This window comes from Cricetulus griseus, chromosome 2, assembly GCF_003668045.3.
Source record: "Cricetulus griseus strain 17A/GY chromosome 2, alternate assembly CriGri-PICRH-1.0, whole genome shotgun sequence".
Lineage (NCBI taxonomy): Eukaryota > Metazoa > Chordata > Mammalia > Rodentia > Cricetidae > Cricetulus > Cricetulus griseus.
In genome coordinates this window covers 204,271,841-204,298,384 of record NC_048595.1, presented here as the reverse complement: position 1 = coordinate 204,298,384, position 26,544 = coordinate 204,271,841, and the positions used below count along the sequence as shown (strand labels likewise).

Genomic DNA, 26,544 nt, shown 5'->3' with positions numbered 1-26,544 from the left:
TGCCCCACCCCTAACTATGGGGAGTGTCCTTTTTTTGTCAGGTTATAACTTAGCAAATGAAAGATATTTGTTAGTCTTATAAGTTAATTTAGATGGAATGGCCATGTGGTTTGATGAACTATAACCTCTCCTAATAAGAAGTCTCTCCTGTTTGAATCTAATCTTTTATCAATCTTGATCCATAGTTTTTCTTCTGTGGAAACAAAAGCAAAACCTCTTCCCCAAGGTAACACATAGCATGGTTTCCATTCTGAGGTCAACACATCTTTAAAGTATACAGGCTGGTTTAATTCAGCAGCTTATTTTTCTACTATCCAATGTTTCTCGTCTATCCAATGTCTATCCAATGACAGCTGTGGTTCCTTTCTCATTACCATTTAAAAACTTTAAAGTTAATAAAGCATTGTGTAATGTATCTCTGTTTTTCACTTTTTATTTGAATTAGAAACAAGATTGAATTACATGACAATCCCAGTTCCCTTCTCCCTCCCTTCCTCCCCTACCACCACCCCCAACTAAAACCCTACCTGTCACATATCCTTTCTTCTAATCTACACCTGACTCAACCTTTCTGCTCCCTCGTGACCTCTGCATCCTTCCTCTTCTTCCCTTCTCATTCTCATAGTCCCGCCTTTTCTGATTTGGTTGCATCAGTATAAAATGTAGGTGCTCCAAAATTTGGTGTTCCCCATATAGTTCGAGGAAGGATCCAATTAGTTCTGTTTATAAACTTAAGTCTTTTGCTTTGGGGATATTTGCTGCTAAACCCTCAAAAAAAAAAATACTGCAAGCTCTTTGCCAATGTTCCTTTTTCTGCTCCTAATGAGTCCATTTCAGCATTAGTAAAAGGTACTACAATTTCTTCTGGGTCTATTCCTGTTAATTGACCAGTCTCAACTTTCCTTTCATAGTTTATCAAATGCAACATAAGCAAATGAAACACATTGTTGCCTAGTTAAACAAATATTCCACAACAGCACCTGCCTTGTTCAGAAGCTGTCTCTCAGTTTGCCACTTTGTACTGCTAGAGCATGGAGTCCTGGGACATAGGTACAGAGGTATTATGGAATCTTGGACACAGGTACAGATGTGTTTGGAAAGGTGGGTTGCATGTATTAGAAACAACGTTTTCATGGCAGCATTATTTGTAATAGCCAGAATTGGAAGCAACCTAGATGCCCCTCAACTGAAGAATGGATAGAGAAAATGTGGTACATTTACACAATGGAATACTACTCAGCAGAAAAAAAACAATGGAATCTTGAAATTCGCAGGCAAATGGATGGAATTAGAAGAAACCATTCTGAGCGAGGTAACCCAATCACAAAAAGACAAACATGGTATGTACTCACTCATAAATGGATCTTAGACATAGAGCAAAAGATTAACAGCCCACAATCCACACCACCAGAGAAACTAGGTAACAAGGAGGACTCAAACAGAGACATACATGGTCCCCAGGAGAAGGGGAAAGGGACAAGATCTCCTGAGCAAATTGGGAGTATGGGGGGAGGGGAGAGGGAGCTAGGAGAATGAGAAGGGGAAAAGAGGAGGGGTGAGGAGGACATGAGGGAGCAGAAAAATTGAGTTGTGGGAAGAATAAAAGAAAACAAAATAAGAGATAATATAATAGAGGGAGACATTTTAGGTTTACAGAGAAGTCAGGTACTAGGGAAATGTCTGGAGTTCTACAAAGATGACACCAGCTAACAATCTAAGCAACAGAGGAGAGGCTACCTTAAATGCTCTGCCCTGATAATGAGATTGATGACTGACTTATTTGCCACACGATAGCCCTCATCCAGCAGCTGGTGGAAGTAGAAGCAGACACCCACAACTAATCACTGAACTGAACTAGAATCCAGTTGCAGAGAAGGACAAGTGATGAGCAAAGAGATCCAGACCAGGCAGGTGAAACCCACCGAAACAGCTGACCTGAACAACAGGGAACTCTTGGTCCCCAGACTGATAGCTGGAATACCAGCATGGGACTGATCCAGACCTCAGGAACATGGGTGTCAGTGATGAGACCTTGGAAATCCATGGGGCCTACAGGAATAGTAGATCAGTACTTATCCCTAGGTGTGGAGTTTGGGAGCCCATTCCACATAGAGGGACACTCCCTGAGCCAAGACACACTGGGGTGGGCCTAGACCCTATCCCAAAGGATATGACAGACTCTGACGACCCCTCTATGGAAGGCCTCACCCTCCCTGGGGAGCAGAAAGGGTATGTGGTAGGTAGAGTTTTAGTGGTGGGGGGGTGCTAGGGGAGGATGGGAGGGAGAGGGAACTGGGATTGTCATATAAAACAATCTTGTTTCTAATTCAAATAGAAAATGGGATAAAAGAGAAAAAAAAACCTACATGCCTTCACAAGAACATCCCCCCATATACACACAAACAGATAATTAAAACTAAAAAGTGCTTTAAAAGAATCTGTATGTCAGGCTAAAAATATTCAGAAATATTGGGGTCAGGAATGGTGAATCAATGAAGGCTTTGTATCAGTGTTGTATTTTGAAGTCAAGTGTTTTATAAATATCTGACACACAACAAATGAATTTGAAGGGGAAGGATTTAGAAAACAACCAAGTCAAAAAGCTTTTGTAAATACTAGTTCCTGCCATTTAATGACAAAGTTACAAATAGCTTCTCCTTGGAAAAAATAGTTGACCTACTCTTAAATCAGTTTAGATATCATTGCAAAAAACACTATTTAGTGCATTGTCCTTGACATATAAACAATCATTCATAGATACTGTCATCATACAATGGTGACCTATTTTCTATTATTGTTATTAACTATTATCATTATTATTATTACAGATGTACACATTGCCCCTAGAGTATGTGTAACGGGGAACAAAGGGAGCTGAGCAGTCAAGAGCAGCAGCTTACCAGGAAGGGAGTCATTTGCTGTAATAGAAAGAGATGAAAGTAGCAAAGAAGGCTGCTTGCCTCCGAGACTATTCTGGGAACTTGGGGAAAGTGATGCTTTATGGACTCTGAAGTGCTGACAAAATGTATGGAATCACTATCATACAGGCTGAGCAGCTTTGCAATATTTTTCAACACAAGTGAGGTCAACATATTAATATTCAAAAGCAAGGTTCAAATTGTGTATAAACGTATATTTACTCACACAATTTCTTGACCCAAAGGAAATACACTAGAATACTGCTTTAGCGTGGAGATGGCAATGTCTGAGTTTGTACAGTAGCATGGGAAACTAAGAAAAAACAGAGGTCATAATGACACCAGGGGCACAGGAAGCAGAAAACTAGACCAAAAGCAACCTGCAGGACTTTGAACTGAGAAAACAATTTAATTATAAAAGTGCATACTTACAATCACATGTTTTAAAAATGAGACCAGTCAGAAATCATCTAAAACATAACTTTCTGGTTTTCCTTCAATTCCAGCCATCATGACTCACCACAGATAAGCACTGTCATTAGTTTCTTCTGATAAGTACTGACTGTGGTCTTCCAAGAATGAGTAGATGGAAAGGAAATTGCCCACTTACAGAATGCATTAAGAATGAACCCTAAGTGAAGGGCTGAAAAGAACCCTTTTCCTGCAATTGAGAGCATGACATTACATGGAGATAGCATTTTATGACTTAACAACTCAGTGGAGCTACCAGACGACAGATAGAGAGGGAGCTCAGGAAAAATAAAATGGTTACACTCATGGATTCTAAAGGGCATGAACATGCATGTCATGCAGGTTGACACAGGAAAGAAAGCAGATGCCCAGGATGCAAAAGACAACAGTAAGGGCAGGTTCTAGCCTTGGCCTTTGTTGGGATTCCCAAGGGGAAAACAAGGCAGGGCAGTTTTAGTAGTGCATGTGGGTGTGCCTGTACATATGAGAGAGAGAGAGAGAGAGAGAGAGAGAGAGAGAGAGAGAGAGAGAGAGAGAGAGAGAGAGAGAGAGAGAGAATGAGAATGTGCACATGCAAGTATATGGTCTAGAAGCTATGCTAATCCCTAATTACCCACCACCTTTCTCTGGGATGACTAAGGGAGAGAGTTATTTCTTCCTGGTGCTTAAGGGACAGGTAGTAGAGGCTCTCTGTGTTTTTGTTCGCTTGAATAACAAATCATGCATACCCCCAATGCGACCCATTAATGATGTAAAAAATATAAAATTGTACAAAACATCTGATATTTATGATACAGAGACTTTATGTTAGCTGAGGGAGATGCCTAGCAACTGGGAGGAGAGGCAGGGAGAGTGTTCTGATCGCCTGTTGTAAGGGTGACTACATCCAAGGTCAGTTATTCTCTGGTTCATGGTTCCTATTTTAAAGGAAGGCTTTCCAAATTACATCCTTTGAGAGAGCAAGTGTTTATGTCACACCATCTGTCATATCTCGGGAAATAAGACAGGAAAAGCTACCCACTCAGTCTTGTTCTTAGAACCTTTGCCCAGTGCTGTTAATAAGAGGATTGTTTTGTTTAAGAGAATAGCAATAGAAAAACTATAGATACTTCAGATTTAAGCAAATACTCAGTATTTCCTTAAAAATTGTACATGTTCAAACCAAGTTCCAGGTAATATATAATATCTATATTATATATTTTTGGCCCAGATGATGGAAACCAGTGATTAGCATTCTAAAGTTGCCCATAAAGTGTTTGGTATTAAAGGGATTCTCAATATCTTTTCATTGAAGAAAAGATCATACATTATGTGGGGTCATAGCTCTGATAAACATGCTACAATATAATTATGTGATATTAACTGCTATGCCAATCACAAAAATGTGATTAAAAGTATAAAATAGGCCAATATGGCAACAGGTTAGGTAAAAGGTTACTTTTGTCTGATACCAATCACTTCATTTGTTCATTAGCTTGATTAATTAAGCCATGTATGTTCATATTTTATATCTGTACTTTTGTGCTTATTCAAATTCTATTTTCCAAGCCCAGAAGCTATTAAGAATTTATTTTCTTTCAACATTTGCCAAGGTCTCATTATTTTTTGAGACAGCCCTATTGGCATAATTCAGATGAAATATTAATACATAAAAATGTCCCACATGCTAATCCCATGAGCATAACAGTGTTTTCCCATTTGCAGGCTTTGGTAATGGCAAATATGTGTTGTGTTTCTATTTAAACCGAAATGAAAGCTAATTATGAGCAACTAACGAATGAGCTGCCACTGTATGTGAAGCTATTGGCAACTCCACAGGCACCTATTCCTGTAAATAATATTCTGGGAGCTTCCATATATAGAGGATTAACTACCCCATAATTCAGACTATGGCTGCCTTTATGTTAGAAATGCACATGGCATCGTGACAGATTAATTCTGCCATTTTTAAAAATCAGTTACTACAAATGAATGTGGTGTCATAAAAAGATTAGTTCTTAAATATCGGTGGCTAAATGTAGGCCTTCAGCTGTTGGCATGTGAGGGCATGATTAATGTGTGGGATGCTGTGTAAATGAGAATTCCTTACCTTCCTCTTCTTGCTCTGAAAAAAAAAAATCTCAAGCTGAGAAAGTGTCAGCACTAATGTGATGCTCAGCCTTCGGCTCACATGTGTATTTCCCATCTAGTCTAATGGGTGTCTAGTATGTGCAAGGCTGTGGTTTCGACCCTCAGCACTGCAAAAAGGGATTAACAGTTTTTCCATAATTTTAATTTTTTTTATTTTATTAATTCTAGTTAGGGAACACGCTTATTTCAAGTCCCTTCTCCCTCTCCCTCCCCTCACCCCCAACTCTCCTCCCCACCCCCAGTCTACCCCCCACCCCATCCACCCACCACTCCCCAGGCAGGGTAGGGCCCTCAACAGGGGCTCTGCAAAGTCCACCAAGTCTTCCTATGCTGGTCCTGGGCCCTTCCCCATGTGTCCAGGGCCAGAGTCTAACCCTTCACATGGGATGGGCTCTGTCCCTTCTTGCACCAGGGAAAAATACTAATCCACCACCAGAGGCTCCCTGGAGTACAGAGGCCTCCTTATTGACATCCATGTTCAGGGGTCTGGATCAGTCTTGTACTGGCCTCCCGGACAGCATCTGGGGTCGATGTGCTCTCCCTTATTCAGGTCAACTGTTCCTGTGGGTTTCTCCAACCTGGTACAGACCCCTTCATTCTTCATTCCTCCCTCTCTTCAGCTAAATTCCTGATTTCGGCTCATTGTATATTTGTGGATGTCTGTCTCTGCTTCCATCAGGCACTGGATGAGGGCTCTAGGATGGCATAAAGAGAAGTCATCAATCTCATTTTAGGGGGAGGGCTTTTAGGTTATCCTCTCCACCATTGCCTGGATTGTCAGATCGTGTCATCCTTGTAGGTCTCTGGAGATCTCCCTGGTTCCAGATCTCTTCTCAGGCCTATAGTGGCTCCCTCTGATATGGTATCTCTCATCCTGCTCTCTATCCTCTATTCTTCCCCCAACTCAATGTTTCTGCCCCTCCAATTCCTCTCCTCTTCTCTTGCTCTTATTGTAGCAGCTCCTTCCCCCCCCCACCCTCATGCCCCCAATTAGTTCGGGAGTTCATGCCACTTCCATTCCTGGGGACCATTTATCCCTTAGAGTCCTTAATGTTTCCTAGTTTCTTTGGTGAAGAGCATTATAGGCAGGTAATCCTTTGCTCTATGTCTAAAATTCATATATCAATGAGTACATACCATGTTTGTCTTTTTGTGACTGGGTTACCTCACTCAGGATGGTTTCCTCTAGTTCCATCCATTTGCCTGTGAATTTCAAGATTCCATTGCTTTTTTCTGCTGAGTAGTACTCCATTGTATAGATGTGCCACATTTTCTCGATCCATTCTTCAGTAGAGGGGCATCTTGGTTGCTTCCAGGTTCTGGCTATTACAAACAATGCTGCTATGAACATGGTTGAACATATGTCCTTGTTGTATGTACATGCCCTATTTGGGTATATACCCAAGAGAGGAATGTATGGATCTTGAGGTAGACTGATTCCCATTTTTCTGAGCAACCGCCATACTGATTTCCAGAGTGGTTGCACAAGTTCGCACTCCCACCAGCAATGGAGGAGTGTTCCTTTTTCTCCACATCCTCTCCAGCATAGATTGTCATTGGTATTTTTTATTTTAGCCATTCTGACAGGCGTGAGATGGTATCTCAGAGTTGTTTTGAGTTGCATTTCTCTGATGGCCAATGATTTTGAGCACTTTCTTAAGTGTCTTTCAGCCATTTCAGATTCCTCTGTTGAGAATTCTCTATTTAGTTCTGCATCCCACTTTTTAATTTCATTGTTTGGTGTTTTGGTGGCTAGCTTCTTGAGCTCCTTATATATTTTGGAAATCAGTCCTCTGTCAGATGTGGGATCGGTGAAGATCTTTTCCCATTCTGAGGATGGTCGTTTTATCCTACTGACTGTTTCCTTTGCCTTTCAGAAGCTTCTCAGTTTCAGGAGTTCCCATTTATTAATTGCAGACCTCAGTGTCTGTGCTACTGGCGTAATGTTCAGGAAGTGGTCTCCTGTGCCAATTTGTTCAAGGGTAGTTCCCACTTTCTCTTCTAGAAGATTCAGTGTGGCTGGATTTATGCTGAGATCTTTAATCCATTTGCACTTAAGTTTTGTGCATGGTGACAGGTATAGATCTATCTGCAATTTTCTGCATGTCCGAATCCAATTGTACCAGCACCATTTGTTGAAGATGCTATCTTTTTTCCATTGTATAGATTTAGCACCTTTGTCAAAAATAAGGTATCCATAGGTGCGTGGGTCAGTATCAGGCTTTTCAATTTGATTCCATTGGTCTATCAGTCTATTTTTGTGCCAATACCAAGCTGTTTTCAGAACTATGGCTCTATAGTAGAGCTTGAAGTCGGGGATGGTGATGCCTCCAGAAGATCCTTTATTGTAAAGAGTTGTTTTGGCTATCCTGGGCTTTTTATTTTTCCATATAAAGTTGAGTATTGTTCTTTCAATGTCTGTGAAAAACTGTGTTGGGATTTTGATGGGGATTGCATTGAATCTGTAGATTGCTTTTGGCAGGATTGCCATTTTTACTATGTTAATTCTACCTATCCAAGAGCATGGGAGATCTTTCCATTTTCTGGTATCTTCTTTAATTTCTTTCTTTAAAGTCTCAAAGTTCTTATTGTACAGATCTTTCACTTTTTTGGTTAGTGTTACCCCAAGATATTTTATGTTGCTTGTGGATATTGTGAAAGGTGATGTTTCCCTGATTTCTTTCTCATTGGATTTATCATCTGTATATAGTAGGGCTACTGATTTTTTTGAGTTAATTTTGTATCCTGCTACCTTGCTGAAGGTGTTTATCAGCCGTAGGAGTTCCCTGGTAGAGTTTTTCGGGTCACTAATGTAGACTATCATGTCGTCTGCAAATAGTGAAAGTTTTACTTCATCCTTTCCAATTTGTATCCCTTTGATCCCCTTTTCTTGTCTTATTGCTATAGCCAGAACTTCAAGTACAATATTGAAGAGATATGGAGAGAGTGGACAGCCTTGTCTTGTTCCTGATTTTAGAGGAAACGCTTTGAGTTTCTCTCCATTTAGTTTGATGTTGGCTGTTGGTTTGGTGTATATTGCGTTGATCATGTTTAGATATGTTCCTGTTATTCCTGTTCTCTCCAAGATCTTTATCATGAAGGGATGTTGGATTTTGTCAAAGGCTTTTTCAGCATCTAGTGAGATGAGCATGTGGTTTTTCTTTTTCAGTTTGTTTATATAGTGGATTACATTGATGGATTTTCCATAATTTTAATTATTAATACAAAATGTTAGCCTCTTTAATCAGTTCCTCTTAATTTTTTCTATCTATCCTAGGTAATATTTGAGAGATTTGGCTTGAGGTCTTTGACAAAGGATCATTTCTGATAGAGACCTTTAGTTTGAACTTTTTTCTCTCAAGATTTAACAAGCAATGATTTTGGACTTTATGCTTTGTGATAATTATGTAGAATTTTAAACTTTCTGAGTATGAATAATCAGGTTCAGGAATGCAGAATAGATTTTTTCCTCTATTTTTTAAATTTAAGTTAGAAACAAGATTGTTTTACATGTCAATCCCAGTTCCCTCTCCCTCCCTTCCTCCCCTGCCCCCCAATAACACCCTACTTATCCCATACCACTTCTGCTCCCCAGGGAGAGTGAGGTCTTCCCTGTGGGGGGGGGGTCTTCAGAGTTTGTCATATTCTTTGGGATAGGGCCCAGGCCATCTCCTGTGTGTCTAGGCTGAGGGAGTATCTCTCTATGTGAAATGGGCTCCTGAAGTCCATTCCTATGCTAGTGATAAGTACTGATGTACTACAAGAGGCCCCATAGATTTCCGAGGCCTCCTCACTGACACCCACTTTCAGGGGTCTGGATCAGTTCCATGCTGGTTTCTCAGCTACCAGTCTGGGGGCCAAGAGCCCCCACTTGTTCGGGTCAGCTGTTTCTGTGGGTTTTACCAGCCTGGACTTGTCCACTTTGCTCATCACTCCTCCTTCTCTGCAACTGGATTCCAGTTCAGTTCGGTGTTTAGCTGGAAGAAGGCTCTAGGATGGTGTATAAGTCAGTCATCAGTCTCATTATCAGGGGAGGGCATTCAAGGTAACCTCTCCACTATTGCTTAGATGGTTAGTTGGTGTCATCCTTGTAGATCTCTGGACATTTCCCTATTGCCTGATTTCTCTTTAAACTTATACTGACTCCCTCTCTGATTGTATCTCTTATTTTTCTCTCCTCTATTCTTCCCCCTTCACAACCTTCCTGCCCCTTTATGTCCTCCTCACTCCTCTTCTCCCCTTCTCATTCTCCTAGCTCCCTCTCCTCTCCCCCATGCTCCCAATTTGCTCAGGAGATCTTGTCCCTTTCCCCTTCACTGGGGGACCATGTATGTCTCTCTTAGAGTCCTCCTCATTGCCTAATTTCTTCAGTGGTGTGGATTGTAGGCTGGTAATCTTTTGCTCTATGTGTAAAGTCCATATATGAGTGAGTACATACCATGTTTGTCTTTTTATGACTGGGTTAGCTACTCAGAATGGTTTCTTCTAGTTCCATTCATTTGCCTGCAAATTTCAAGATTCCATTGCCCTCCCCCCCCCCCCCCCCCGCCCCGCTGACTAGTACTCCATTGTGTAATACAATGGAATAAGGAGAGCATCTTCAACAAATGGTGCTGGCATAACCGGATTCTGGAAAGTAGTGTTGTAAAGTGCAAGTGGCATCACTCACAAGGATGAGATCTAGAAGCAATGCTCAAGGTTTTAAGGGAGGAAAAAAAAACATAATATTCAGAGGTATGGGTGGAGTCTGGCTCCACAGGCAGCAATGGGTTACCAGGCTGTAAACTTCATTGTAACCCAACATTCCAGGAGAACAGCCAAGTATCTTCTCCCTTTGGAGAGATAAGCTGTGGATTTTTTTTTTAACATTTCCCGATTTCTTCAGTGCTTACATGTTTGTACAATAACCTTTTGCTCTCTCCTGTTGGGCATCTGCAAAACATAAGAGGAGGCAGCCCAGACTCAGACTGCTCCCTTGCCCATGCACCTTTAGGAGACCAGATAGAATGAATGTGAATATTCCCATGTCCAGAGCTTCAAACTGAAGAAAAGGCCCCAGAAAAGAGCATTGGGGCTTAGAAATAGGTCTCACAAGGTACATATTTTTGCCTCCATATACAAAATTATATTCTAACAGCTATGCCTGTCATCAACCGAAGAGGCTGCCTCTCTGGCTTTTGAAAGTGTCAACAAGATCTGACAGATTCACCTGGGGATCCATCAGCAAGGAGAAGGAAGGATGAGCCCTGCTAATTTGGGTGTCACCCAAGAAATATATCATATGCTACAACCCAGAAGCCATCTACATATCATTTATGTACACTAAGTTGAGGCCCTAGTAATTATGTACTTAGACATGTGTTAACTGAGTATGTTTGGGCTCTAGATGGCTGGTAGCATTGAATCTGAGGAGAAGACCCCACACACCCCATGCTTTGTGAGTTTAGAGACAGGCTTCTGGTGTCAGGGCAGTCTTAACTGCTGATCTCCACAGTAGTCATTTTTTATTTCCACTCCTTTGTAACTTGAAGATACTGCTTGACTGACAGAACAAACTGTACCAGAGATTTCCCAGTTTTTCGGGGATTTGGCTCTATTATTACACATGTGAGGGTGGAATGATGGGAGGAAAAGAGGTCAAGGGAAGAGGTGATTGAAGGTAAGTGGGTGGGATTTGCTTAAGTTGCACTACTTGGGCCCCGAACACCCACAAAAGTGTTCCATTTTGGGATGTTAAACAGAAAGTATATGCATAGAATAAAAAAGTTTCAAAAGAATTATTGAAAATCACTAGTGAGAAAGTTTGTGTATCCCTTAGAGATAAACATAGTATGGATCATACTTAATATATGTGAAAGTTTCAATTCTAAGCCCATTATTTTGTTTGTGTTTCTATATACAAAAAAAGATTATTATACTCTTATTGACATGTGTTGGGTTTGTGGCTTATACTCCATCTTATCCCATGAAAATGGAAAGAAAGCTTTTCAAGCGTGAACCTTAGCTAGCTTTGAAGAGAGCTGGAGACTCAGTGTGATTCAGAGTTGTAGAAATTTGTGATTTCCTCACCACTGAAGAGCTCAATAGACCCTTAGAAAAGTGACTCTCCCAAGTTGCTAATTTGTGTGAGATGGTCGTTGTTTGTTGTCACTGTTAAAAGCACTAGGTGTTCTCAAATCTTTGATTTTCTCTTCAGCATATTATTAAAACCTTAAAAAAAGAGGTGACAAAACCTGTCTTTCTTCAGCCAGCTATACAATTTACACAAGCTAAAAAGCACACAATTCATGTGTCAAGGAAGGCTTTGGGAACAGCTTAACTGAAAACATGAGGTAAGAGCTGGGTTTCCATTTTCAGTGGCAGTGAATAAAGAGTGCAGGAGAACAGGAAGAGTTGTTTGGAACACACGATATGCCACTTATGTTGAGAACACCCTTCTGGCTTGCTCTTTATGAGAAAGAAATACAAAAGGAGTGACAAAGCCTGAGATACCGTCGAAGCCCTTCACCCCTTCACAGGGTGGCACACGTAGAACTGCTACCTGACACTGTCCCTGCTAACTAGAGGAACCTCTGTGACATTAGCCTAGTCTTGAATGAATTCTAGTCTAAGGTGTGCCTCCATCAGGACAGCCTTGAAGCATACTGTTCTAGTCTAAAAATCGCACCATTTCACACATGTGGTCTGCTTTTCTTGCCAAATATAGGAGACAGCTCAACAAAGGACAGCTTAAAGGCATGGATGCTTTAAAAAAAAAAAAAGTACCCAATTTGGAGTCTGTCCAGCTGTAGGCACTAGGCAGCTGCCCCGAGTACATCCTTCTCTCGTTTCCAAGAGTGTGAGGAAGAAGGAGGTTTTTGTTTTGTTTTGTTTTGAGATTTCTGATTATGTATTCCCTCTTCCCTCCTGCTCTTTCCCCCAGAACTAAAGTGCAGAGGATCCCTAGCCTGCCTTAAAGGCAGTGCAAGAGCGTGAGAAAGAGCTCAGTTGTTTCGGTTCAGACAGGAGGAACCAAGTTTGATCCCCAGAATCCATGTGAAAGCCACATGTGGTGGTGTGTGATGGAGATGGATCCCCAGGATCCTTGTGAAAAGCCAGGTGTTGTGGTGGTGTGCTTGAGTTGGATCCCCAGGATCTGTGTGAAAAGCCAGGTGTGGTGGTGTGTGCTTGTGAACCCAGTGATGGGGCAGCAGAGACAAAGCAGCAAACTTTGCAAAGCATAGGCTAGGGAGACACCTTGTCTCAAAATAACATGGTGGACAGCTTCTGAGGAGTGACACCCAAGACTGTCCTCTGAGTTCCACATATTCACATGTATACATGTGAACTTGCCACACATACATGAAAAGAAAGGGAAAAATATACTAGACTCCTGTGTCTCCCAGAAATTCCTTTCAAGGCAAGGCTTTCCAGTGAAGACTTTGGCAGTGTTTCCCCCTGAGCTTTGGAATGGAGCAAAGTCAGGTTCAAGCTTTAAGGTGCACAGAACCGTGCTCCTTACCCCCATGTGCTTTAATTTGCTAAAGCAAAAGTAGAGGAGAGATTTAATAACAAAGAAAAGCACTGGTTCTGACCGCCTCACTTGGAATTATAACCCCACCTCAGCCCTACTGTGGTCCTGAGGCAGGCCTTGCTCTTTCCTGCCATGGACCATTGCATAGGTGCTTATTCCACTTGAAGCTGTCTTTGCCATCTTTCACCAACCACCCTCTCCCCATTTGCCTAGTTAACTTCCATAGGTTCAGCACATCTCAATTTGAACTTTGCTTCCTCCATGACCGGTGTGACCCTGATAACCCTATGGAAGACATCCTCCTCCAAGGACTGCCAGCAGATACCTTGCATCTCTTCTTATGGCTTATTTTTAATTAACTTTTACCTCTCTGACCTGCTGTAATTTATACTATGGTTGGGACTTGCTGTCTATTTAGCTCCTTATGATATCCCACGTGTCTACCATGTAGCAAGTGCTTAGTAAATATCTGATGACTTATTGAATGAATGCATGCATGCATGCATTGATTCCACTCTTCTTAGTTTACTTCAGATCTGTTTTAGTCAAAATAGTTGATAGTAGCTTGAAAAGTCTTATAACTAAATGCCACTCTGTGGCTTTAGCCCCATCAGTAAGAAAGGGTGATGGAGCCTATCTGAAGCAGTGATAAAGGCACAGTCAAGAACCAAAATTGTGCCAGTCGCTTTCTCCAAGTGCCTCTGGAAAAGAGGAGCAGCCTAGCACCTGTGGCCACAGCAAGAAGCCACATGCATTTCCAGAACTGGCTGCAGTGCTTTTGTTTGAGTCCATCACAATTTCTAGGTGGATCTTCAATCTCCAGATGTTTTAATGATGCTATCACCTAACTGAAAAAAGAAATTAACACTGTGACCTAAGAGGTAGTCAATAAGTACCATACAGTGTAGTAGCTTTTATATCCCATCCAAATTGATTTTTAAAAGGGTGTGTCTGACATTCAGAGAATTCTCAGAAGGTTTACTAAAGCTCAGCTGTCCTGATAGTAGGCTGTCCTGTGTGCTAGGGCTTCTGTAACAGCAGGGTGGCCTGCATGCTAGGGGCTCTGTAACAGCAGGGTTGCCTGCATGCTAGGGGCTCTGTAACAGCAGGGTGGCCTGTGTGCTAGGGGCTCTATAACAGCTGTTTCATGGGTGTAACTTGAATGATAAGCCAGGTGGCTTCAGATCACTTAGAAGACAGCCAGGAAAAGGCAATTTATGATTATCATCTGAAAAGATGATTGACTGCCCATCATGTAGAATATGCTACCTCTTTTAGTGCTAGGAACGAAGCCCCTGTCTTTTGGCACACAAGCTGAGCCTTCCACTACATACATGCCTTGCCACTCAAGTGCATCTGAACAAAATGTTTATGCCCTGGAAGGACTTCCTCTCACTAAATTTTGTTTGTTTTGGGAATCAGGTGAGAGAAAGTGTGAAGGTGTGCTAAGTATTCAGAGCCTGAAAAGGCAGGGTGACATCCTCCTGCTGGGTTTTGTTTTGTTTTGAGATAGAGTCTCCTGTAGTCCAGGCTGGCCTCAAACTCCGAGGTATGGAAGGTAACCTTGAACTTCTGCTTCACCTGCCTCCCACTTCCTAGTACTGGATCACATGTGTGAGCCACTGCATCTGGTGTGATGTCTTTACCAAGTAGAAATTAGCTGACTCTCCATTATTTCTTACTCTAAGGAGATGTCAGATTGCTAGAATCAATCGTGAGGACATCTGATACCTGGGAGACTTGAAGGCTGGTGTGCCAGAACCAGAAATTGATTTTGGAAAGCTTTTGGAAAAGGCTTTCTATTATGTAAAGGGTTCAGATAGATTATAAGTGATACCAGCTGATTCCAAAGAGAGCCAAGGGCATGCTAACTAGTATTTGAAAATACTTTATACTACTTAAGATGGTTAATTGATTTAGCTTTTATACTATTTAAAGCAGTTAATTGATTTAAAATGAAAATTGATGTAGACTTTATTTGACCTAAATTTTATATTGAAGTTAAGATAGTATAAATTCTAGGGTGGATGGTGGTAGCATATGAATTTAATCCCAATACTCGGGAGGCAGAGACCGGTGGATTTCTGTGAGTTCAAGGCCAGCCTGGTTTACAAAGTGAGTTCTAGGACAGCCAAGATTACACAAAGAAACCTGCCCCTTTCTCCAAATAAAAGATATTATAAGTTCCTTCCTTTATAAAAAAAAGTATTTTAAGAAATTTATTACAGAAGACAAGAACATCTTATCTTCCCTTTGCTTCGGTTAACCTTTAACCTCCAAAGTTGACTCAGTACAGGCAAATGCCTTATGGAGAAATATTCTGCTACTGCAGGGTGTGCTTGTATGGTGGTGTGAAAAGAAAGCAGATGTTGCTGTGTTGGGCAAAAACTGCAGCTGCTCTGTAGAGGGTTACGGAGGGAACTTCTTTCCCATGTGTTTGCATGCAGCAGTGTCTACAGCACTCAAGAATACACTGTGGGCTAATAGACCCCATCTCTCTGCAGATAATGGTGCATTGCTTCTCTTGCTCTTCCTCTGTGAATTAGGTAAACAGCACACCCCAGTACTCAGTACAAACCACCACACCCAGTCAGCTTCTAATTTCCATATCCCTCTGGTAATAAAAATTTTAAAGATCATTATAGTCTTCTCTCCAGGGCCATGCCAAGGCTGAGGAGGCCTTCCTACCCAAACAGTAGATAAAGCTAATACAATATATCTTACTATGCATAGGGAAGGCCTCCTTTCTCAGGCTATGACTTCAAGAACCTGGGGACAATGTTTCCTTGGGGACTGACATACAGCAGTCAAGGCCAAGATGTATGTCAGCACTTTCATGCTCCAATGCCGACTTTCTTGTGCTAGAGTTTTGCATACCCTTCCCACAGTCTGCTCTTTCCCTGCCCCCACACATGCCTTGCTGCATACCCACTGCTTCAAGTCATTCTCAATTTCTAAGAAGCCTAATGTTGCCTGTTTTCCCCTTTACTGTGCTTAAGGCTCATGTCTTCCTTGTCTATGTATAAAGTGCCCTTTGAGTAAGAGGGTTTTGTAGCAAAGACACACCCCTGCCCATTTTATTTGAGCCATATGATGACATTACAGTACAGAATGCGATCACTCTCATGCACCCATGACAAAGACTGCAGTGTCTCGGGCAGAAACAGAGGTGAGAATTTGTTCATCCTGCTGTAGTTAAAGGAGAGAAGATTGGTGGTGAGAGTTCTGCAGTTTAGGCTGGGAATTTCTTTCTCCCCTTTGGTTGCAATTAAAATGTGAGTGTTGAGGGGATGCTCCAATTGAACCTCATTTTCCTTCTTTCTGCAGCCCCCGAGATTCTCCGAGGCTGTGCCTATGGTCCTGAGGTGGACATGTGGTCTGTAGGAATAATCACCTATATCTTGTAAGTGATGAAAAGCAGCCTTTACGCAAACAGACTTTGTATAAAATTTTCTGTGAATTAACGATTCTCATGACACCCAATGTTCCTCTGACTTTTTGTGATGCTTCTTTTTACAGTAACCATGCTGATAGCGTAGTCTCAAATGATGTGGCATTCCATTTCATACCAACTGTGCCAATAGTGTAGTTTCACAATCAATATTACTTCTCACTATATCATTTCCCTGGAGGGTAAAAGCTGTTTAGGGCTTTTCCTTAACTGATTTTCCTAGATAATATTACCCACATTTGAGGAAATATTTATGATCATAATAAATGTGAAATTTAAGTCCACCTGTCACACTCTCCCCTTTTATTTATTTGCATCTTGCTAAGCAGACTGTTGGATGTTTTTACTAGATCTGTTATTTGTTTCTTAAATCCCAAACTAGCGTGTTTCTTTTTTTGTTTGTTTTGTTTTGTTTTGTTTTTCGAGACAGGGTTTCTCTGTGTAGCTTTGGAGCCTAACCTGGCACTCGCTCTGGAGACCAGTAGCATGTTTCTTATCAGAATATTTCAAGCACATTTACCTATTGATTAATTTTCCTGTATGTGAAGATTACAAGGGCTTTGGGCTTAACACCCTAATAAAATGAGCTGGTAATTCATTCTCTGCTCTCCCAAACTCCATCACTGGGCTACTGTCTAATGAGAAATAATTTCAGAAAATTTGTGAAGCAGTGATGGAACTGGAGGGAATAGTTCAGGAAGTCATATGTGAAGGTGGCTGCAGAAAGCCTAAAGCGAACATCAGTGCACCAAAGAGTTAGTACACAGTAAACACACTTGGTGGTTTTGAAGGGAATGCAGTTAGTTTTGGGAAACCCATAATATGCAACCCATAAAATGCAGAGAAATTTCCCAGGGTTCTGAAGAGCCGATTATCATAAGTAAGCTACCCTTACCCAATGCGTGGCTTAAATAGAGACATTTGCCTTCTTACAGTCTTGGAGGCTGGAAGCCTGAGGTTAGGATGGCTGCAGGGTTGGGCTCTACAGAGTGAAAAGTTCCTTTGTACTGTGTCCTCACATGGCAGAGTGAGGGAGAATCTTAGCTCCTGAGCCTTGTGCAATAATACTTCATGATGCCAGGTTTACTCGAACACGCCTTTAATCCCTGGACTCAGGAGGCAGAGGTGGGTGGATCTCGGTGAGTTTGAGGCCAGCCTGGCCTATATATGAGCTTCAAGTCAGCCAGAGCTACATAGTGAAACCCTGTCTTGAAAAACCAAAGAAAGGGTACTTTATCATAGGAAGTGAAAAACCCAAACTACACTCTCCTGGCTAGTTTTATGTCAGCTTGACACAAGCTAGAGTCATCTGAAAGGAGGGAACCTCAATTGCAAAAATGCCTCCATAAGATCCAACTGTGAGGAATTTTCTTTGACAGTGATTGATGGGGGAGGGCCCAGCCCATAGTGGGGTATTGCTATCATCCCTGAGCTGGTGGTCCTGAGTTCTATAAGAAAGCAGGTGGAGCAAGCCAGGGGGAGCAAGCCAATGACCAGCACCCCTCCATGGCCTCTGCATCAGCTCCAACTTCTACCTGGAAGTGTAAACCGTAATGAACCCTTTCCTCCCCAAGTTGCTTTCATCACGGTGTTTCACACCAGCAATAGAAACCCTAAGACATACACAAATAAGGATTCTTTTTTGTCTCTAAAATGTGTGTGTCCCTGGTTATAACTTTGGGTTGAAATGTACCCTGAAGGGTTGTAGCCTATAAGAGAACTCGAGGGACATGAAAACAGAACATTAAGTTTCATTCAGAATAACTGTAATACACAATAAGTAAACTCCATGGAATGGCCACTCTCATGGGAAAGGAAGCAGAAAAAGAGATCATCTCTCTAAAAACAACTTCCCCTAGTCCATTACCAAATGAGACAAACTCATTTTCGTATTTCTTATATTTTCACACACGTAGGCCTATAGTAGGCTATGGATGAGAATGATAGTGCCACTCATGACTAATATCTTTCAGTTCCCCACCCTATCAGCACTAAGCCTGTGGACACTTCGTTTACCTGTAGTTCATACTATGTTGAAGTCCACCTGGCAAGGATCGTTGGCATATCTGTGGACTGTACCACTGGACTTGCATGTCTCCTTTATTTAGCCTTCATGTCCACTTAGTGGGGGACTGGTGACCTGAGACTATACCATGTAGACATCTGAGCTCAGCATCATTGTCCAAATGAGTTCCACTTCCACACATGTTGTGTGTGCTAAAAGACAGCCTGAGGTATCATTTCTCAAGAACAGTCATTCATTTTTGACTGTGAGGAAGTCATTTGAGGACTGTGACTTTTAAATTATTATTACTTTGGATTTCAGAATGGGAAACGTAAGGAACTTCCTGAATAAGCTGATTGCTTTCTCCAGTAGCAGGCAACATTTTCCTAGTGTTAAACAAGGAAGACCCTAAAAGAGACAAACTTTGTCCCCTGGAGAAGGGGAAAGGGTCACCATCCCCTGAGCAAATTGAGAACATGGGAAGAGGGGGGAGGAAGCTACAAGAGTGATAAGAGAAGAAAAGGAAGGATGCAGACATTATGAGGGAGCAGAAAGGTTGAGTCAGGTGTAGATTAGAAGAAAGGACATATGATAGGTAGAATTTTAGTTGGGGGAGTGGTAGGGGAGGAAGGGAGGGAGAATGGAACTGGGATTGTCATGTAATTCAATCTTGTTTGTAATTCAAATATATAAAAATTAAATAAAAAAGAAAAGAAAAAAACATTTTCCTAGTGTTAGGAAGGCTAAGAGGGTCAAGGAGGGAGGGAGGGAGGAGGGAGGAGAGGGGAAAGAGAGGAGAGAGGGAGGGAGAGAGGGGAGAGAGGAGAGAGAAGGGGAGAGAGGAGAGGGAGAGGGGAGAGAGAGGGGGAGAGGGGAGAGAGGAGAGAGAAGGGGAAAGAGGAAAGAGAGAGGGAGAGGGGAGAGAGAGGGGGAGAAGGGAGAAAGGGAGAAAGGGAGAGGAGAGAGGAGAGAGAGAGGGAGAGGGGAGAGAGAGGAGAAGAGGGAGGGAGGAGAGAGAGAGAGAGAGAGAGAGAGAGAGAGAGAGAGAGAGAGAGAGAGAGAGAGAGAGAACTCCAAGTCTAATTTGTGAGGAACTCATTGGAACATGGGCCAGCACCAGTGTCCAGCCCCTTAAAGAAAACTGAGTCCTTCCCCACCTGCACCCCACGAGGTGACCTGGAAAGACCATTGATTAGTTTGAGCTGCCTTTGCCACCTATGATCCAGAACTGCCCACTTGTCTCTCACCAGTGCAGGCTTGGAAACCCCAGAGCAGACTCCAACTTTTCCTGCCCTCTCTTTTAAGGTGTCCAAGGTGCTTCCCATTCTCACAGTTTCTTTTTCTGCTGACCCTAAGCAGAAAGTGTAGGTGAATGTGGTCAGACATCTGGTGTGTGTGTGTGTGTGTAAAAATGAAGTTTATTTTGAATTAATAGCTCTATCTTTATTTTGCTTTGGTCTGAAATCCAAACTAGAATAATACATGGAAATATCAGACTTCTACTAGCTTTTGTGGATTACCATTTGTATCTACTTTTAAACCTGAATTCTTAACTCTCCCATTTTATACTAAATTGGAGCCCTATCTATCTATATAATACTTTAATTTTTCAAGAAAAATCTGCTGGAAAAATCATTACCATAATGTCTATAATATTAGCCATTTTAATTGTATTTTTGTGCCCCTTGTAGCTTTGAAAAAAATGGTTTCACTATTCTTACTTCCTACAGGTGTGGTTGTGTTTTTATGTTATCTGTCATAAATTATAAGAAAATAATCACACAATTGTACAGGTAAAGTTACTTGTAGGGAATATAGAAAGAAAGATCTTGAATTTTTGTAGAAATTTGATGAAATCTACCTCATCTTTTAAAAGTATTTGACTCTATCTTTTTTCCCTCCAGACTTTGTGGATTTGAACCATTCTATGATGAAAGAGGTGACCAGTTCATGTTCAGGAGAATTCTGAATTGTGAATATTACTTCATTTCCCCCTGGTGGGATGAAGTATCTTTAAATGCCAAGGACTTGGTAAGTGTGACCCAAACAAAATGAGATGAATAATTTTAATAGTAAAAGACATTTTAAAATAGGCTGATTTGACATCATTATTTCTTCATAACTAAATTATTTTAATTCAAAAGGAACACTGTTGCATTTTCCTTGTGAAGAATGAAAATAAGTATCCCTCCGGTCCTCATTAGCTGAATCATCATAATAGTATTAGTTACAGACTCTTTGCTACCTGGTAAATATACAGCGGGCTGGAGAGATGGCTCAGTGGTTAAGAGCACTGCCCTTCCACAGGTCTTGAGTTCAATTCCCAGCAATCACATGGTGGCTCATAGAGAGCCTTTCAAATAACACTGGGCTACAGAGTCCACACACCATTCACACAGAATTCTGCTTTAATGTGGCTTATTCACCCAAATGCAGATGTACTTCAAATAAATGTAATTGAATTTTCAAAATTTTTTAAACTTATTAAAATACTCCAACAATAGCATGAGCCCTATTATACACCACTGGGATTATAAACAAGATCCACTCTATTAATAGAATGGTTTATGGTTTGCTTTTCACTGTTCCACATTCAAGCTAATACTGAAGCCCAATAATATTTAAGAAATCCCTTCAAGAGAGAACCCTGCCTCTTCTAGTAGAAGAATGTTTTTGTACAATTGAAATTGCTTGTATACAATTGCAACCATCATTCCCCTGGAGAGAAAAAAAATGTGCCAAAGAGATAGAGTTCATTTTTGAATCATTAAGGTTAGAGGGGCATTTTAGGTGCTTTCTAGTTATGAATCTGCTAAGTGTGCCAAAGTTTACAAAGACTACTAGCAGAAAGGCACTATTAGAACTCACTCAATTTTCTAGAGCCCCTTTCCCAGGACTCAGCCTCTAGGTACTTCTCCCTTTTCTCTGTGTTGTTTCATGGATCTGTGGCTTTTCTAATGTGAGTAGGAAGGGGGTAGTCTATATGGGTATGTAATCCCACTCCTGACCGTCTCTTATTTTTTGATAATTTTTATTTAAATTAAAAACAATCCCATTTTACAGTTCCCTCTCCCTCCCGTCCTGCCATGCCCACCACCACCCTCCATCCCACCCCCCATCCACTCCTCAAGGAACATGAGGCCTCCCACGGGGATCCTCAAAGTCTGTCATATCATTTGGGGCAGTACCTAGGCCCTCGCCTGTGTATCTAGGCTGACAGAGTATACTTCCATGGGGGAATGGGCTCCCAAAACTCATTCTTGCACTAGGGATAAATACTGGTTCCACTGCCAGAGGCTCCATAGACTGCCCAGGTCTCCTAACTGACACCAACATTCAGGGGTCTGGTTCAGACCTATGCTGGTTCCTCATCAGGACGTCTCTTAATACCTCTGCTTCTTTCCTTCTCCACTACCGCTGTCTCAGACCAACTCCCATCCTCTCCCTCCTGGACCGCAGCCACGGCTTCCTGTCTGGCCTCTCTGCTGCATCTTGTGCCCTTCTAAAGTAAGCTGCACAGACTCCAGAGATCCCTGCCTTATGCTAATTAGTGTCTGCCCCCCCAAAAAGCACTCCTATGCAAACATGAAACAGAAAAAGCTTCAAGAAGTTGAGAATAAGATGTCTCCTCCTTATTTAACTTGCTGTTTGATTTCAATAACCTGTTTTCACCTTTTTACCTGGGTTTCTAGAGCTAGAAAAGACCTCATATTTAAATCACTGAGTGTATCTTATTTTACAAGACCAAAGTCTATTGAGACTCTGGAGTCTTCACATTGAGTACACAAGATGAGCTTCACACAATGCAGACCTGAGTTTGTATCCAAGCTCGACTGATTACCAAGTATTTGACCTTAGTAGCTAAGGTCTTTGAACATCTTTCTGTTCTTCACTTGTGGGTTGGAGCTAATAGTTCACAGTCAATATGTGCCTGTGAATGTGCCATCAGAGTAGTTAGAGGCATAACTAGGATATGAGCTCCCTGAGTCCAGGTAGTGGCCTCCCTTATACCAGGCCACTGCTTCTGAGTCCAAGGCTGGGAATTATTTCATTTGTTGATCTTCCTGGCAACTCACTGTCTGTCGATCTTCACAAACAAGAATGAAGCTTCCAGAATGGATTACCATTAATTGAATTTAGTCCATACCATGCATGACATAAGCCTCAGGCCAATGACTTCCCTCTCTTTATCCTAAAGTGCCTTTTATTCCAGCTCTGAATTTATTCCTTCAAATACTTTCAGTGAGTTACAGAAAATGAACTATCAATTTCGAGAGTCTTAAAATAGTATTCAGTAAGGATTTGAACAATAACCCTTTTGTTGGCCACTCAATCCCCTGAAGGAATGTTGATGCCTGAGTGCCTATTCTAGAGAGATGTAGTTTGAGTTCTGAATTCTAAGTGACTTCATAATGTGGCCTAGAATTAGTCCAGTGCTGGTTCTACCTTCAAAAGGCATCTGGTCAGTAGACAAGCAAGGACCCCATTCTTTGACCTCTGTGGAAAGTAAGCTGTGAGTTTGGGCCTACAGGTGGTAAGTGGCCCAGTCTTCCAGGACACCCTCAGCTGCTGCTTTCCTGAGGTAGGTCCTTTGCCTACCAGTGTAAGCATGTTCAAAAACATGTACTTAGTGCTATTGCTAATAGGTAGAGTAATACTTGGAGATTCACAGTCTGAGGGCCAGTACAGTTTCTCTGAGTCCATATTTCTTTATGGTTGCAGGTCAGAAAACTAATTGTTTTGGATCCCAAGAAACGGCTGACTACATTTCAAGCCCTCCAGCACCCGTGGGTCACAGGTAAAGCAGCCAACTTTGTACACATGGACACTGCTCAGAAGAAGCTCCAAGAGTTCAACGCTCGGCGCAAGCTTAAGGTAAAGCATGGAGTTTTTTGTTCGTTTTGTTTGAAGATGTTTTTTCTTTCTTTAGTACTAGATTATTCATGTTCTGCAACACCAGGGAAAAGTGTTGGTTTTCAACTCCTAAGATAGTGACATAAAATCACTTAGGATTTGTTTTTGTTGTTTTGGAGCGTGTGTGTGTCTTCTCATGAATTCATTTTTAGGAGAAGGAAAGCACTTAAGAAATGGTTCAGAGCTGGAATAAAAAGCAGAACATGAATACTTGTGCTGTATGTTTAAATTACAAAGTGTGTGTGTGTGTGTGTGTCTCTGTCTGTCTGTCTGTGTGTATCTTATTTACTTTCTCTGTGTGTGCACAAGCTTAAAGGTGTGTCATAGCATGTGCAGGTCAGAGGACAACTTGAGGGAATTGATTCTCAACTTCCACCATTAAGTCCCAAAGCTTGGGGCAAGGGCGTCCGTCGTTCCTTAACCTACCGGATCATTTCACTGGCCTCCACCAGATACATTATTGCTGCTTCTTGTATAATAAGGCACCATTCAAGAAACTTGTATTTATCCAGAAAGTTTCTAAACCTGTAATAATTGGGAAACAACTTTCAAAACTATTCCATCCTATAGATAATTACTTAAAAAAGACAGAAAACTACTCAAAATACATGAGACTATAAATAGAATGGTGGTTAAGTGCATTTGTATGATGTTTAGGACTAGCTATATAAACAGCAGATCTCAGAGACTAGCTAGAGGCCCAAATTAACATCTCATTGTGTTCTCTTTCACAGACCGATAGGAGGAGCTCCATGGTCTAATTTTGAAATGACATGTATTAAGTAGCTTTGGCTTAACTATTTCTGAAGTTAGTTTGAGCATTGCACTCTTGTTTCCATGATACCAGCCAGAATCATGGATCTAGTATTTCATGAAACATCCTTTGGAGAATATAAAACTGTAAGTCACTCAGAGGCACAAGTTACTCATGTTTTCAATCGTCCCAATAATTCTAATTTGTATAGAGGTTTTACAGTTCTTTCTCCAAATACCTTTTTAGCTGACAACCAATCTTGAAATAATTTCCTTCACTTTGAAAGACTGAACACTAACCTATAAAACAAAGTAGGGATTATACTACAATATGGGGTTTCCCATGGAAACACTATTGTATACTTTTCTCTCTCTAATCAGGCAGCTGTAAAGGCTGTGGTGGCCTCTTCTCGGCTGGGGAGTGCCAGCAGCAGCCACACCAACATCCAGGAGAGTCACAAGGCCAGCCCAGATCCATCTTCAACCCAAGATGTCAAGGACAACACAGCTCTTCTGGGAGAGGAAATGCAAGAGAACCAAATGGTAGCTGAGGGTGCAGCAGCTGAGATAAGGAATCTGCAATCCACGGTGAAAGAGAAAGATGCAGATATAAAAGATGAGGAGGTCTCCAGGATGGTGCTTCAGGCACTGGAGGATGGCTTGAAGACCGATGACCTGGCCATGAAGAGGAGCTCAGGGGAGAAGCTGAAGTCTTTGGAGGAAGAAATGGACCCCAAAGCTGAAGAGGGAGCCCCTGCTGTGGGACTTGTGGTTCCACAGCAGGATGCGATTCTGCCAGAGGACTAAGATGGCTTCCCTTAGGTTCAGAAACCAGCCCCAGCATTTTATGTACTTTGTCCTTCAGCAAGGAAGGTGGGGGAGCATGATATGCACTATATTGATTCTGTTTTGAGGTGCAAACAAAAAACAAAAAGAAAAAAAACATATATACCAGTTGGTAATCCTAATTTCAGTGCATGTGTTTGCTTTATGAAATGTTTTCTACAGCATGCAATGGATCCCTGATACTGATGAATTAAATTTGAAATTCCCAGCCAACAATACAACACTTAAACCCTTTCAGCCTTTGGTGGCACATATTTGAGGTGAAATGAAAAACTAGTTTTTCTTGGAAGGCTTAGGCATCCTACACCCTTTAGAAGTCTTCAGAGATGGCAAGTCCTTTGAACTCAACTCAAACAAAGACACATTCCCAGGACTTTCCAAACCCTTTCAGTGGGTTCAGCTTGGCAGATGGGAAGGTTATAAAAGATACCTGGAGAGTGTCCAAAAACATCTGCAGTGTTGAGATGTTGAAGCATTCTCAAGCCATGAGTACACAGTCCCCTTAAGTGTGTGTAGAGAATGTCTTATTTTATTCTTAAATATGCTATATAAGATTACTCAAAATAGTCGTCATAAAATTCTGCCAGTTTATAATTCTTAGGAAATTATTAAACTGCTGTTTCTTTCCTTCACCTGCTTTTTCATTAAAATGCCCCATCAGATGTATAAAACCTAGGTAAGAATAAAGAAATTTAAGTAAAATTATATTTAATTGGGACTTGGACATACCAAGATTAATTCTTTTTGTATTTCTGACATAGATTTGCATTTGTAAGCTCATATAATATTTTGCATATAAGCACATTTTTGTGTATACACTCTGGAAATAACAAGTTTCAAGTTCTGGAAAAGTCCATTGCACAAATTGGTGCCAAAATGTATGAATGTAATAAGAACAATGCATTCCATTGTTAGATAATTTATTATTGATGTTCTTAGGATAAGGAAATGTTTGCAGGATTCTCCCCTCCAATTATGTAGACATATTGTTCATAAGTTTAAAATTCATTGTGAAAACTAGTATCTTTTTCTTACACTTAGAATGGAATGGAAGATGCATATTTATTACGATGAACTTTCCATATTAGGAATTTAGCACAGTGTCAACTTTTATTTGTCTTAAAAATAAGCAAAAACAAAAACAGAAAAGTAAAACATCTTAAACAAGATTTCAGGGAGGGTAAAGCATTAACCTTAACTAGCATGTTTTTTTTTCCCCCTCAGAATAAAAAGTTTTCTTTGGTTCATAGAAATTATACTAAATCCCATATCAAGTTTCTTGAGTGAAAATGAACACTTTATTAAAACAACTGTTTCACATTTTGGGTGGATTTTCTTAATTTATAAAAAAAAGTATTACTTTCAAAATCCAAAATGAGGGCAATAAAAATGAACAGCACAGAATTTTTTCATAAAACAATGATAATTTGTTCTGACTCATACAGTTTCACTGAGAAATTAAATTAGATCTGGGGTTTCTCCAGGCTGTTAGGGGTATCGGCACTTCAGGATATCAAGCACAAACCTCCAACAGCCTCGGGGA

The 26,544-nt window shown here is 41.2% G+C and overlaps 1 protein-coding gene across 1 annotated transcript in view; it reads left to right on the top strand.

Moving 5' to 3' along the window:
• The window catches only part of Camk4 (calcium/calmodulin dependent protein kinase IV), a 220,829-nt gene extending 194,508 nt beyond the window's left edge, over positions 1–26,321 (top strand). Inside the window, exons 8-11 of the mRNA XM_027400689.2 lie at positions 16,360–16,435; positions 20,393–20,519; positions 23,211–23,363; positions 24,537–26,321. Of these exons, the coding sequence (XP_027256490.1) occupies positions 16,360–16,435; positions 20,393–20,519; positions 23,211–23,363; positions 24,537–24,962 (782 nt within the window). The 3' untranslated portion in view covers positions 24,963–26,321. The remainder of the gene's footprint in view (positions 1–16,359; positions 16,436–20,392; positions 20,520–23,210; positions 23,364–24,536) is intronic.
• Positions 26,322–26,544: the final 223 nt, after the last annotated feature.